This window comes from Manis javanica, chromosome 6 (assembly GCF_040802235.1).
Source record: "Manis javanica isolate MJ-LG chromosome 6, MJ_LKY, whole genome shotgun sequence".
NCBI classification, from domain to species: Eukaryota; Metazoa; Chordata; class Mammalia; order Pholidota; family Manidae; genus Manis; species Manis javanica.
In genome coordinates, this window is record NC_133161.1 from 2,723,840 (window position 1) to 2,736,381 (window position 12,542).

Consider the following 12,542-nt stretch of genomic DNA (forward strand, 5'->3'; position numbering starts at 1 on the left):
CACTTGGAGCAGCCCCTGGACCAGCGAAGAATCAAGACCTTCCCCTAATATCACCACCAGCCCACCCACAGGTGCCCACCGCAGATGCCCACCGCAGGCCTGGCTGCTCATTTGTCCCTGCCATCCTGCACTTTGGAAGGGGGCCATTCAGACAGGAACCTAGGACGTTGTTCATGACGAGGCAGGGCCCCAGGGGCGTCTGAGAGGGAGTGAGGGCCTCTGTGCCATACCCCGTGCTCAGCAGGAAATTCGAGGGGAAGACAGCGAATGCGCCTGTCAGCAGCAGTGGGCCCTGGGGTGGGCCGCCTGCTGGCCGCACGGTCCGATTCGCACTCACATCTTACTGCGCTTCTCATCGTAGGACAGGATCTGGGTGACGTCCCAGTCCCCGGAGGTGATGGACTGTATGTTGTCGTTGCTGCTGTTGGGCTGAACAGACACACATGGAGGCATGGCGGGCGGGCCTGTCGCCCGCTGAGACCCCGTCCTTCCGCGAAGCCAGTCGCCCACCCCAGCCCTGCCCTTCCTTGAGGCCCGGCCACCCTATTGATCCCCCGGCTCCAGCAACCCCCGCCGCCCCTCTGGCCCAGCCTGCTCCTGCTCTGAACGTCAGCAGTGGCGGGGCCGGTGGGGCCCACGTGGTGGCACTGATGCACTAGAACTGTGACCACCAGTGACTCCACCTGAGACGTGAGCTCCTAAGAATCAAAGCTTCAAACGCTGTTGACATTGTCCCTTTAAAATCTCTAACTGATTGGTAGAGACCAGGAGGAGGAAAGAGAAGCAGGGGAGGGGGTGAAACAAGGCAGGAAATAGAGGAGAAAGAATGAAGGGCTGGGCGGAAGAGGCCCTGGCATTCTCTGCAGGACCGTTTGTTCTTGAGGGCCACACCGTCTCTCCTGAAGGGCCTTCAGAGCAGAGCAGTTATGACAAGGAAGGAGGGAGAGGTGAGACCTCGACAGGAAGCGTGTGATCTGGAACAGGCGTGGAGGTGCCCGGGTGTGAGCCACAGGGCCGGCTGCCATGGGTGGCGGTGCCCCAGGAGGCAGGTGTGAATCAGACTGTGATTCAGACTGTGATTAAATCGGACAATGGCCCCCCCAGACACTGTGGGCCCCAAGGGGCCCACAGAACTGGAAACACTGGGAGAAGACAGAGCCCCTGGGAGAACTGGGGTGCTAAGTGGATTCTGGGGGCAGCGGGGCTGAGGGGCTCCTGGGTGGGGGTGCCCTCCCAGGTCAGGGTTGGGGGGCATGTCCTTGCTGCCGGAACAGGGGACTCAGCAAATGCTTTTCATAGGGTTGAATTCAGAGACAGCTGAGTGAGAACATCTAAACATTTACAAATCTTGGTTAAAGGGATTCTAAAATGAGAAAACAAGAGGGTCTGGGCAACGGAACGGAGGCCACAGGGATAAACACACATGTCAGCCAGTCCGCAGACATTGTGTAGTTGTGTAATTAAGTGAACTGAAGACTGACACATCCGTCCCCGAGCCTCCGAGTGAGCCACGCCCCTGTCCCTGCCTAGGAGCCGCCCTTAGGCAGGCATCTGCCACACTGCCCTTGGGCCGTATCATAAATACATGCCTGCTACCTTATGCCCACGGAGCTTTTTAAAAAATCGAATTTTATTTATCTCCCCTGATCCTAGATAATCTCAGACTGCTTCAAAAACAGAATCCACCCAGGGAGGTGAGGGTCTGATCATGGGAGTGCCACACCCCTCTCCACCTTCTTTCTGAGGGCGGAGTTCCCACAGGTTCAGCTCTGGGGTGGCGTCCTCAAGCAGGTGGGCGGCTGCCTGGTGACCACTGTGCAGGACGGTGCTCAACAGGATGTCTGCTTTGGGCTCTGATTTGCGTTTATCAGGCTCTGAAGCTCCCTGCTCAGGGATGCTGTGCTTGTAACTCACCAGACCCAGGAATTGAGGGTGACAGGTGGTGGCCACAGAGGCTGGGGGAACACCTGAGACTGGCTACAAGGGGAGGGGGTGGCCTTGGGGACTGGACCAGGGGGGAGCCATGTGCACAGGCTCTTGGCCTCTGGGAGAGAGCATAAGGGGCGTCCCAGCTCGTGGGGAGGAAAGGCCGAGGGTGCAGGATCTTCACAAAAGAGTTGATGCAAGTCTTCACTCTCATACCAAGAGTGGGTCCCAGTGTCCCCCCGACGCCCCAGCACAGTCAGAAGCATTGATTTTATTTTGGGTTATAATTTAAAGGGCAAACGTGACCCACTACCCCGATCAGCACCCTGGGACTTTAACAATAATGCATTCTGCCCCACCTTGCAGGACCTGTCTCCCCATCCAAGTGTTCCCAGCCGGCTCTGGGGACCTTCACGGTGACAGGTGCACAGAGTGCTCAGCCACTAGGGGGCATCACCAACACAGCAAACACAGCCTGGGAGACAGGATTTACCTGGGACGAGGACACGGTGATGTGATAGAATTTCCCTTGTCCTCCCTGTGGGATCGCTCTGATGAAGAAGAACTTCCGGCCATCCTTGGAGAACACTGGTTCTTCATTCTGTGGACAGAAGCAATGGACAGAGTCTATTAAAAGGCTCAATTTTGTTTGGAAGAGCGGAAACGGATAAAACACAACTAGAGCTGCATTTTCTAAGTGATCTGTAATGAGAGACGTGGTTGAAAGGGCAAACACGGTGTGGGGCCTTTTCCCCTGGAAATCATGCGCCACACCTTCAGTTTTCTAAGGCAGGAGGAGGAGGAATTCGGAGGCGACAGCCTGAGCAAAGGCAGGTAAAGGGCGCCGCGTGGTTTGTAAGGCACCACTGCCGAGAGGGGGCTTCATGGACAAGACCCCAGAACGGACAGGACTCAGGTCTTGGAGAATAAGGGCTAGAGCTTGCCCCGGGACTGTGGCCCATCAGAACTGGAGTGCACTGCAAAATCTCCCCTGGGGCGTTATTATCTACTGTGCTGAACGTGATTCTGAGCAACCCACGCCTGAGTTTGCCAAAAAATGGATTCTGTTCTTTCACTCCTGCTTCCTGTTTAATAAAATCCATCTCACACAGAATATCCCACTGAGGAGGTAAATAGAGAGCAAGAGAAACTGTGAACAAAGATGAATGTGCTACACTTTAAGATGCAGGTGAGAGCGAACAGTCCTCCTGGGGCCTCCCTGCTTCGTGCATCGCGTTAGCCAGAGAAGGTGCCACACAGTCTGCTCGCTGGCACGTGTTCACGTGGATCTACTGTCACCTTTCCCTGAAAATGGAATCAGCATTCCCAGCTGGTCCTGGGGGAGGGAATTCCAGGCTGGCTTCAGAAACAAGGGGGAAGCGCGTTGCCACCATCTCTGCCCGGCCCCCAAAGGCCGAGCCGTCACAGCTCAGCCCCTGCCAGCCCCGGGCAGGCTGGCTGTCACCTGGGTGGGCGACAGGGATTTTGCTGCAGCAGCAGATGAGTTTGAAAGTGTCCATCCACAAACACCGATCAGTGAGCCACGACACGTATTTTCTGATTCAAGGAGCCCCACGCTAAGGCAGGGATGAGTGCAAAACGGCAAATAAACCCCAGCTGGCATGAGGAACACTCATTTCCCTGTGGTGAACAGATACATGCAAATGCAATACGCCCGGAGAAATCAAACCCACACGTGACATTTAATCTTCATGAATATTTGCAATAAAATGAAACCTTTAATCTGCAAATATTTATTTTTCTATTTAGACTTAGAAGCATGGTATTTAAAAGTAGAGAAAATGGAAAAACTAGCAGTGAATTTGGCTTTTTAAATGGACTTCTGTTTGCCAACCGCAAGCTGGACGTTGCAATATCAGTTGTCTGGGGAAATGTTTGCCCTTCTGGCAGAAGAGAATACTCTGAATAGATGTAAGAAATAATGAATTCTGTCCAGAAGCATTGTTTTTACACTGAGAAGGCCTCAATCATTTTAACGTCACCTTCGTATTGGTTGGAGTAACGTTCTGTGGTGGGCAGTGAAGGAACCCTCTCTGAGACCTGCTTTCTCATGCAGTGAATGTGTTTTTCGTGAGAAAGTCCAGTGACTTGAGTAGGGGACTGGATTCTAATCCTGGGGTTGCCTCTCATGGTTTTGGGGGAACACATCTGGCCTCTGGGGAGCAGGGAATTTGTCACATGCTGGCTGGTTTCCTGGTCCCCATCACAGCATATTTACGAAGAAGAAGCCTTTCTGCGGGTGAGAAATGAAGGGCCAGCTACTGCAGTTTCCCTGCCAGGTCTTCTCATGGTTCAGAGGCACGTCTTGTCCGAGATCCCCCAGCCTGAAATCTGAATCACAAAACCAAAACTCTAGCAGAAGACTGTTAGAAATTGACTACAGGAAATTCTTCAACCCAGATGACAGGTTCCAGGGCTCTACCCCAAGTGGCACTGGTGCTGGGGTAGGGCCCCAGGAGGTGTGCTGCAAGGTCGTGGCAGCAGGGATGGTGTGGGTGGGGGGTGGGGGGGTTGCCTATCTCCCTGGAGTACTCCTGGGGAGAGGGAACGTCCTGCATCTCTGCCCGTGGGGTGCACTACATGCCCGTGGCTTCTTGTTGGCTCAAGGGACCCTCTGTGAGGCCTTGGAGGGAGATGGTAGCTCGGATAGAGGCCCCAGGATCGTGAGAGCTCACCCGTTGCCCTGGCAACAAGGAATCAGGAGATGGGTTGCTCTAAGCAGAAGGGTCTCCCCGGGGTGCGTACGATGTCCCAGGCCCTGGTCTTCTCCTCGCATGACACTGTGCCCCACTGTGTGGGGCAGGTAACTGTGATCCCATTGCAGTGGACGGGCCTGAAGTCAGAGCTTCGCTGGCAGCAGACAGCAGGTCAGCCTTAAGTAAATTCGTAACTCTCCCTTCAGAACCTCATGACATCTTGAAGGATATGACAACACTACAGATTATTTTTGAAAAATAGAGCCCATTAGTTCCTTTATGAAAAATCCCTTCTAAGAGAAAGTCATAAGAAACTTGCAATTGGATTTTCCTACTGACCACGGCGCTGAGTGTGCCCATAGGAAACAGATGTGCTGAGTGGTGCTCAGAGGGATCAGGGCCTCCCTGTCCTGGGGATGCTGCACCTGCCTGGGAGGCGTGGCGGCCGGGAGCTGGGGCTGCACGCCCGAGAGGAATCGGTCCCCTTACGGGACAGTCCTTCTGTCCTAAACTCAAGACGCATTTGCCAGTGGCTACTTTGAAAATGCTAGATGTTTGATTAGGAAATGCTTTAAAGTTTACATTTTAAAAGCAGAAGAATTTTACTTTATGCTCCTTTTTAAGTGTTGACTTGATTTTGCTTGGAAAGATCTAGTTTCCCAAATCTCACCCAGGCTGTCTGTTCAGTGGGTGGCTGGTGTTCTTAAGTGGCAATGAGATGTGTGGTTGATAAACACAGGAAAATCCTGGCCCGAGGGAGGTGGGCAGAGGAGGACAGCCCTGCGGCCCCTGAACCACAGGCGGGCAGTCAGGCTGCTGGGCTTTAATATGGACACCCCAGTGGGAAGGCTGGGAGGCAGAAGTGGGTCCCTCGGACCCCAGCTTTCCAAAGCCTGTGTGCCCATAAAGAAACAAACTGCTGGCACCTTTCATAAGGCCTCTGTGCCTCCTCCCACCCAGATACAAACTGCAGTGGGGCCCAGGCCTAGCACTGCCCCCTCAACGCTGTTCCCTGCTCCCAGCCCCTCCAACAGTGGAACTTAACACCTCCTGAGCATACTTTGGGATTGCTTCTCTCAGACTGTGGAATTCACATGCTCTGTCATCTTCTTCCTGCACTGTAACCTCTTTGAGAGCTGCTATTCCAGCTGACTCATTTAAAAAAATTTACTGAGGCCAATTTCACTTGGCACGATGTTCTCAGCAACACTACTTACAATCACCAAAAGGTGGAAACAAGCCCCACGTCTATCTGCAGATAAGCAGATGTGGTGCATACATATGATGGAATGATTCACTTTTGAAATCCACAAAGCCTAGTACGGTGCCTGGCATAACCCGTAAGTGCTGAACAGATGGCTGTGCAGATAATGGATCGTTTTCCGGTACTTTCATTTCAGTCCCAGACATTCTGTCTGATATAAAGGGAACATCCCGACATGACTTTTGGTATCTGTGCTTATACTGTTGGTCCAGGTGGAGGAACTTCTCAGCATAAATCCAGCATAATGCCAGCTAATATTTTGGGGTTTTCACATACTCTTTCATTCTCGGTATCTTCTTAGCATGGACTTGGCACTCAAATTTGGACACAGGATCACAAAAGTGGGCATCTGGGTCACCCCTCTTTTGGATGCGATTTGTGTAGGGCAGGAAAATCTTTTTCATATTTAAAAGCAGTTGTGTCCATTAATGAGGCCACCAGGCCTGAGATAATCGACGGAAGGCTGGACAGACCGCTAATTCCACAGATGAAAGAGTGCACACCAGGTGCTTGCTGGAATGTTCATGTGGAGCCGGCATGGACAGCTGTGTCGTCCGGCTTTGGTTGTTTTCATAAATGGGATCTAGCGCCTCCATAAAGGAGAGTACCTACACCCTTGCCACCATAGTCCTTGAGTCAGATCTGGTTTGATTTTTCCCACAGATTTTCAGACAATTTTTATCCCATTGGGTTGGCTAAGAAGAAAATAAACTTCCAGAATGTTCTCTCCCGGTCTTCCTGATGTCAAGATGTGTAATGAAACAAAAGTAACAAAGACAGGAAATCCAAGTGCCAGTAGTTTCTTTGTGGATGTTTAATTTTTTCTGTCATAGACTGAGTTCCGTGGGCCTCCTCCGCTCTCTGCTCTCCAGTCCCTAGAGTGCTCCGACTGCAGGTCTTGCTGGATGGGAACGAGGGCAGCTTTGCCGTCAGGGCCCCAGGAAGGCTCACGTGGAACCACAGCAAAGCCTGCCTCCAAGGAGACACCACGAAACCACACTGAGGAAAACAGGAATATGGGCCACGTTTCTGTTACACAGTAGGTTGCACGTAGGTGATTTTTTGGACTCGTCATTTTAATTCACCAAAAGGATGTCATCTCACTGAGAACTGAGACGTCAACAAATACAGGATGTTCTCAAGAGCAGTGATTTTCCTACCACCTTCCAGGGGCTCTGTGGTTCCCCAGGAGTGCTCAAGGGCCCGGAGGAGCAAGGCAGAAGGGCCAACGGTGCCCCACCACCGAGCCACACCCGTGTGTCTGTGCGGGTCTCTGGCAGGACCGAATGTGAGAAGCTGCTTTGCTATTGTGAAAACTTGGAAAGCCACTGCAGCGGTGGGTCGGGGCTGGGAAGGCGGGGAATGTGGGGTCGTTACCTGCCGGTGGAGCCAGGCTTCACTTTCATCCTCATGTTTCTGCAATGAAATAAGAGCATTAGAGGGAGGACTTCTCACATTTATTATGTGTGTGACCAGCAGTGCAGAAACAATTTGATTCCCCTGCATGGTGGCTGCACAAGTACAGACAGTGTGTGGCCACTAGGGACATGCCATCCCCGCTCTTCACTTTGTCTGGTATTGTGGCTCAGAGCCAAACACACATGTCCCTGAACAAGAAAAATGTCACTGTCTCCAGCAATGAAGACAAATCCATGGTGGCTAGGAATCCTTTGGAAGAGGGGCTTCTCCAGCAGATGCTCACCACTGACCTCACCTGTGCCCATTTATAGGCAAATCCAGGTGCTATGTTGTTTTAGGAATTTGCGTGTGTGTATGTGCTGACATGTGCTCACAACTCTGAGCAGCACCCTGACAGACCAAACAATAGAAGGACTTAAAACATACATGAAAAGCCCGTCTTAGCATTGTGCAGGAAGATGTACACCGGAAGACAGAACAGAACTGACACACCCCTAGGCAGGGCAACTGGGAGCACGTCCTCCGGGGGCAGGGGCCGCCCCTGGCGCCGGCCTGGCCTCCGGACACCCAGGGATGCCTTCTCTGGGGGCTGCCAGGAAGCAGGTCCCTGCTGACATGCACAGGGTCAGGGGCACGGGTGACGGAAGAGAGGGAGGACAGACAGTCCCTGCTTCCAGCTGTGGGTGACTCTTTCCTGGCTCCCCTCGAGCAAGCCCATCAGAGTAACCCGGAATCTGCTCTAAATCATTAAAAAATATAGCAACCACTGGCCTGCTTGAGGAGATGACTCTCGGGAACAGGTCACCTCCACTCACCTCAGAACCATACCCTGCAGCTCGTTAGGACCCTGTCACTGCAAAGCTGCTTTGCAAGCCTTTTTCCTTTTTGTTCAGGAAATAAAAATTTAGGGCCAAAGAGTTTCTGAAAGATGATTTTTTTGCCCAGCACTAGGGGCCCTGCCTCACAGGGCTGGACCGGGAAGGATGGACGCGCGGGGCAGTGGGGCGAGGGCCGCTCCCTGGCTGGGCACGGCTGACCAGGCACCGCCAACTTCCGCTCTTTCCTTCCTCCCTCCGCGCACCACGTCATCTTGCCTTCTCCGCTTCTGCCTCCTCTAACAGCGATGACGTCAGCCCGAATCCCCCAGGGACCTTCTGTGATGGGCGTGACGCGGGCGGGGGCCCACCCGCTCTGGGCGGGGGACACAGCCGGGAGCAGAGCTGGCTCTGCCCAGGTCCTGGGCCTCGGGCCGCCCCCCGTCTCTGCATGTCAGCTGGGGGGTGAGCACGCTCCTTCGCGACGTGGGAGCTGCACTTGGGTGAAGGCGGAGCGCGTTCAGGCGGCGCTGGCCTGGTTTGCCTGGAGCGCTGGGCCCCCGGCCCCGAGTCCCGCGGCAGTACCGCACTCACCCACCAGGGGGCACCAGAGCGGAGACCTGGACCAGCAAGTGGCCCAGCGGCTTCCCGGCCAGGCCCCAGGCAGGGTTCAGGGACCTCCTGCCGCCCGTGCTTCCCGCCGTCGGACCGCGCACGCCCCCGTACCTTGGTGCAGACGCCCGTGGTGGCATCGCAGAGGGTGAGGATGGACACGTTCTGCGCCCGGCTCAGCCAGTTCACAGCCACCTTGGTGCTGGTCGCCCACTTCACCATCGTGATGTAGTACTCCCTGGAACACGCAGGCACTCGGGATTAGCCGCGGGCACCAGGGACGGCAGGCCCCAGCCCCGGACTCGGGGACGGACACCCCCGTGACGCTCGCAAAGGGCTCCTCAGGAAGGCGCCCGGATAACGGGCTCCGACGGGGTGCCGGGCCACCGACCGGCAGAAACAAGACGGGCAGGAGTGTGTCTCTGAGCTGTTCCCTCAAGACTGGGACACAAAGCGTGTGTGCCTGGGGCCCAGCCGTCCCGTCCCCTGCAGAGTGATGGGCTCGGGTCTGTAAGCCGTGCTGTGGTTGCGCTGTCCTACTGCCCTATTTTCATGCCACAGCCCAGGGCAAATGCACTTCACGTTGCTGGAAGCAGTGAGGGGGTCACATGGAGGCCGACAGCGCAAGAATCAGGAAGGTTGTAGAGAGCACGGCACTTGGGGGGAGTTAAAGGCCAAGAGCATCACCCCGGGCAGAGCTGAGTGAGGCTCTGCTTGCCTTTCCCCTCTTCTGTCAGGACGAAATACCCAGGATGCTCTGTAGCTCATTAGGGAAACTGGTTCATGGCTGCGGGCATCAGGCCGACCAGGTTTGATCTCCTGGACGGCGCATGCCTGCTTGTACCCAAACCTGAAATACCACAGTGTTCTGGGTGGCTAACTTGGCACAAGGGGGTACTGAGGCCTCCGGTAATTAATTCCATTACCCACAGCCTCCAAAAATGGAATTTTAGGAAAAAAAAATTAGGAAGAAGGAAATGTCAAGAAAATAAGTACACAGGAGTAGCATGCTCAGGTGAACCCCAAGAGTGTCCTAGAGGCAACCCTGGCTCACCAGCTACCTGTCTATATCTATGATGAGACGAGTTGTTCAGAATGATTACTTTGTGGTCTTCCAAAGACCCTTTATCACTGAAGACCATGGCACATTCTCTGGACAATTCCTAGCAAGCCAGAAAGGGACCTCAGTGCAGTTAGCAGTGATTTGCAACAGAATTTCCTAAATAACCAGGTTATTTGAACTAGGCTTCAGTTAACCAGGAGGGTCGACTGCTGTATCCCCTATTTCTAATATCTACCCATCAATCAGTTTTTAATGACTGAACCTAAGTCGAGAGCACGCGGCACGCAGGCTGGTGAGGGCCTCTGACTCAGGCCCTCACCTGCCATGCAGCCGGGAGGGCAGACCCCACGACTGCGCTTCGATGTCTTGGCGAAGCTATGGAGGATGTGGGTGGTGAGGATGTCATTCGGACATAATCCAGCTTTTATGGTTTTCCACCTTCTCAATTACTGCGATTTTGGCAATATGGCTGTTTGTGTTCACACCATCTGCTCTGCAAGCCCACAGGCCCTGGGGAATCTGGGCTGGGTACCTCCAGGATCTGCTTTCTCACCCTGGAAGGCAGCACGTCCTCCCAGCAGCCTTACTGTGGGTCCCTCTGCCCGAAGGCTTGCAGCGGCATTTATAGTGGTGGGTTTGATCACTTCCTGAATATTTGTAGGCAGAAAAACTCCCAGTTTGGGTCCTTAAAAATAACAGCAGGCTGTGCCCAGCCCTTGCTTCACATGTAACACTTTTTATTTTTAAATTTTATCATTAATGGTCTCTGGGTCCTGCTGGACAGGCATTGAGGACAGATGGGCAGCTTGAGGGTCTGTGGGGATGGACACAGCCGACCTGTCTGCTCAGGCACTGCTCAGGGGCCTGTCTGGCGCGGGCATTCATGCAGTCTGCAGTGTGTGACATCACAGCCACAAGCTGCTCTCACTCTACCAGCGAACATATGTCACCTGGACGAAACCAAGGGAAACATGTCAGGTCTGGAATGACCATATCCCGGGGCCTCTGAACGAATTTGGGAGGATCCTGTTTTCATCTCCAATTTGTTGGACACAGTCATTCATCCTGTAACTCTTCCTAGTTTTTATGGTGTTCTTTTGTACAATCTTCATATTGGTGAAATATGAAAGAAAATTATTCCGACCCTGGTCAAAGAGCAGGAAGGTAGATTTTCCCCAAGACCATCACAACAGTGTGGGGCTGCTCAGAGCGGTGTCACAGCGGGAGAGAGACTGACCTCAACTCCGAATATGACAAGGTCAAGTGGGGATTTACAGCCGAGGAGCGGGTGGGTTGGTGGGGTGGAAATGACCCGGAGGAGATGGAGACACCAGAGAGGATGGGCTTCCGGCTAAACCCACCTAACAGGATTCTGGCTGCAGGTGCGCTGGGGTGACCCATGTCACCTGGGGAATGGTGGTGTTGAGAAACTGATCAGATATCCAGGGTGGGGATCCCAGTGGAGCTGACTTGGTGGGTGCTTGCTTCAGCGGAGTGATGCGGCCATGCGCACCGAGGCCACGTGTCACAGCCTCCCTGGGAATCGGGGCCTGACTACAGTTTGGTTGGAGGGAGTGACAACAAGCTATTCTCAATGTCTCCATTTCCTAACTGGGTACGGGAAACATTATAACTGGAAATAAATGGATGAATGCAAACCTTCTTTTTTTGGTAACAAACCCCTCAGTAATGCCTTTGGAACAATTCACACAAGAACCACATAAGCTGTGTGCTGGTGGGCAGCAGGGGGATGGGCTGGGCGGCACAAGACTGTGGGGCCTACGCAACCGTTCAGTGTTCGTGTTGGAAGTCCTCGGCCAGGAACGCGGGAGTGCAGGGGCCAGCCTCTCGCGGGGCCAGAGGGCAGCCAGGACACCGGTCTGGGAAGGGCAGCCCCACACCATCGAGGGCGAGCGACAATCCGTGTCTCTCCTTTTTTTATGCCTCCCTAAATTGTAATATGAGGCATGTTATACAAAGGAAAAAAAAATGATCGCACTACAAATTAGGGCAGTTACACGCGGACCCACTTTCTGGGATTCTGCGGGGCCTGGCTGGGTGGGGCTCGTGGGTGACGGGGCAGACACAGCTCCCCGGGGGCTCTGAGCTTGGTGCCACAGCTCGTTTTCTATGAAACTCAGGTCCCTTGTTTACAGGGAGCCTGAATCCCTTATTTTACTTAGAACCTGTGATATAAATTAAAAGAGCAAATGGAAAACTTCAGAAATTTTAGAAATAATAGTGAGGAATATATTTTAAAACTCTTGAAACAATAAGAATCACCAAGGACTTTGTGAAGGTCACGTAATGCCTCTGCGCACGTAATCGGTGCCTCTTCATAGTCAGGCGGCCCCAGATCGCCGCGGCCCATCAAACACTTGGGGAACTTCCTCCAAGCCCCTTCAGAATTCACATTGTCGCAGGACTTGTGAGTGACCCCGCATCTCAACATGTCCTGGTTCCATGAACTGCACCAGTGGCCAGGCTTGACACCAAATGTTTTGGTTGTTCAAAAAAAAAATCAAGTCAACTTGCAAAGGCAAAGCTCTGCCGAGAATGGGGCACCTGAAAAGGCGAGCTGGCTGCCTGGGTGTGGGGTGTGCAGCTCCGCACAGAAGGGGCACTGCGGGCGGGACACTGGGCTCGCTCGGGAAGGCCCTGTAGTCATACCTGATGGCCACGGCAAGGAAAAATAACTATCACTCTGCTTCGTGAGGCCTTCCCTA

General features: G+C 53.6%; 1 protein-coding gene across 5 annotated transcripts in view; it reads right to left on the reverse strand.

Moving 5' to 3' along the window:
* The window catches only part of DPP6 (dipeptidyl peptidase like 6), an 863,884-nt gene that overhangs the window by 63,073 nt on the left and 788,269 nt on the right, over nt 1-12,542 (reverse strand). For all 5 annotated transcript variants that reach the window (XM_073238157.1, XM_073238156.1, XM_073238155.1 and 2 more), the window contains exons 11-14: nt 8,868-8,991; nt 7,285-7,323; nt 2,420-2,527; nt 338-429 (exon numbers count right to left, since the gene is read on the reverse strand). In XM_073238157.1, the coding sequence (XP_073094258.1) occupies nt 338-429; nt 2,420-2,527; nt 7,285-7,323; nt 8,868-8,991 (363 nt within the window). The remainder of the gene's footprint in view (nt 1-337; nt 430-2,419; nt 2,528-7,284; nt 7,324-8,867; nt 8,992-12,542) is intronic.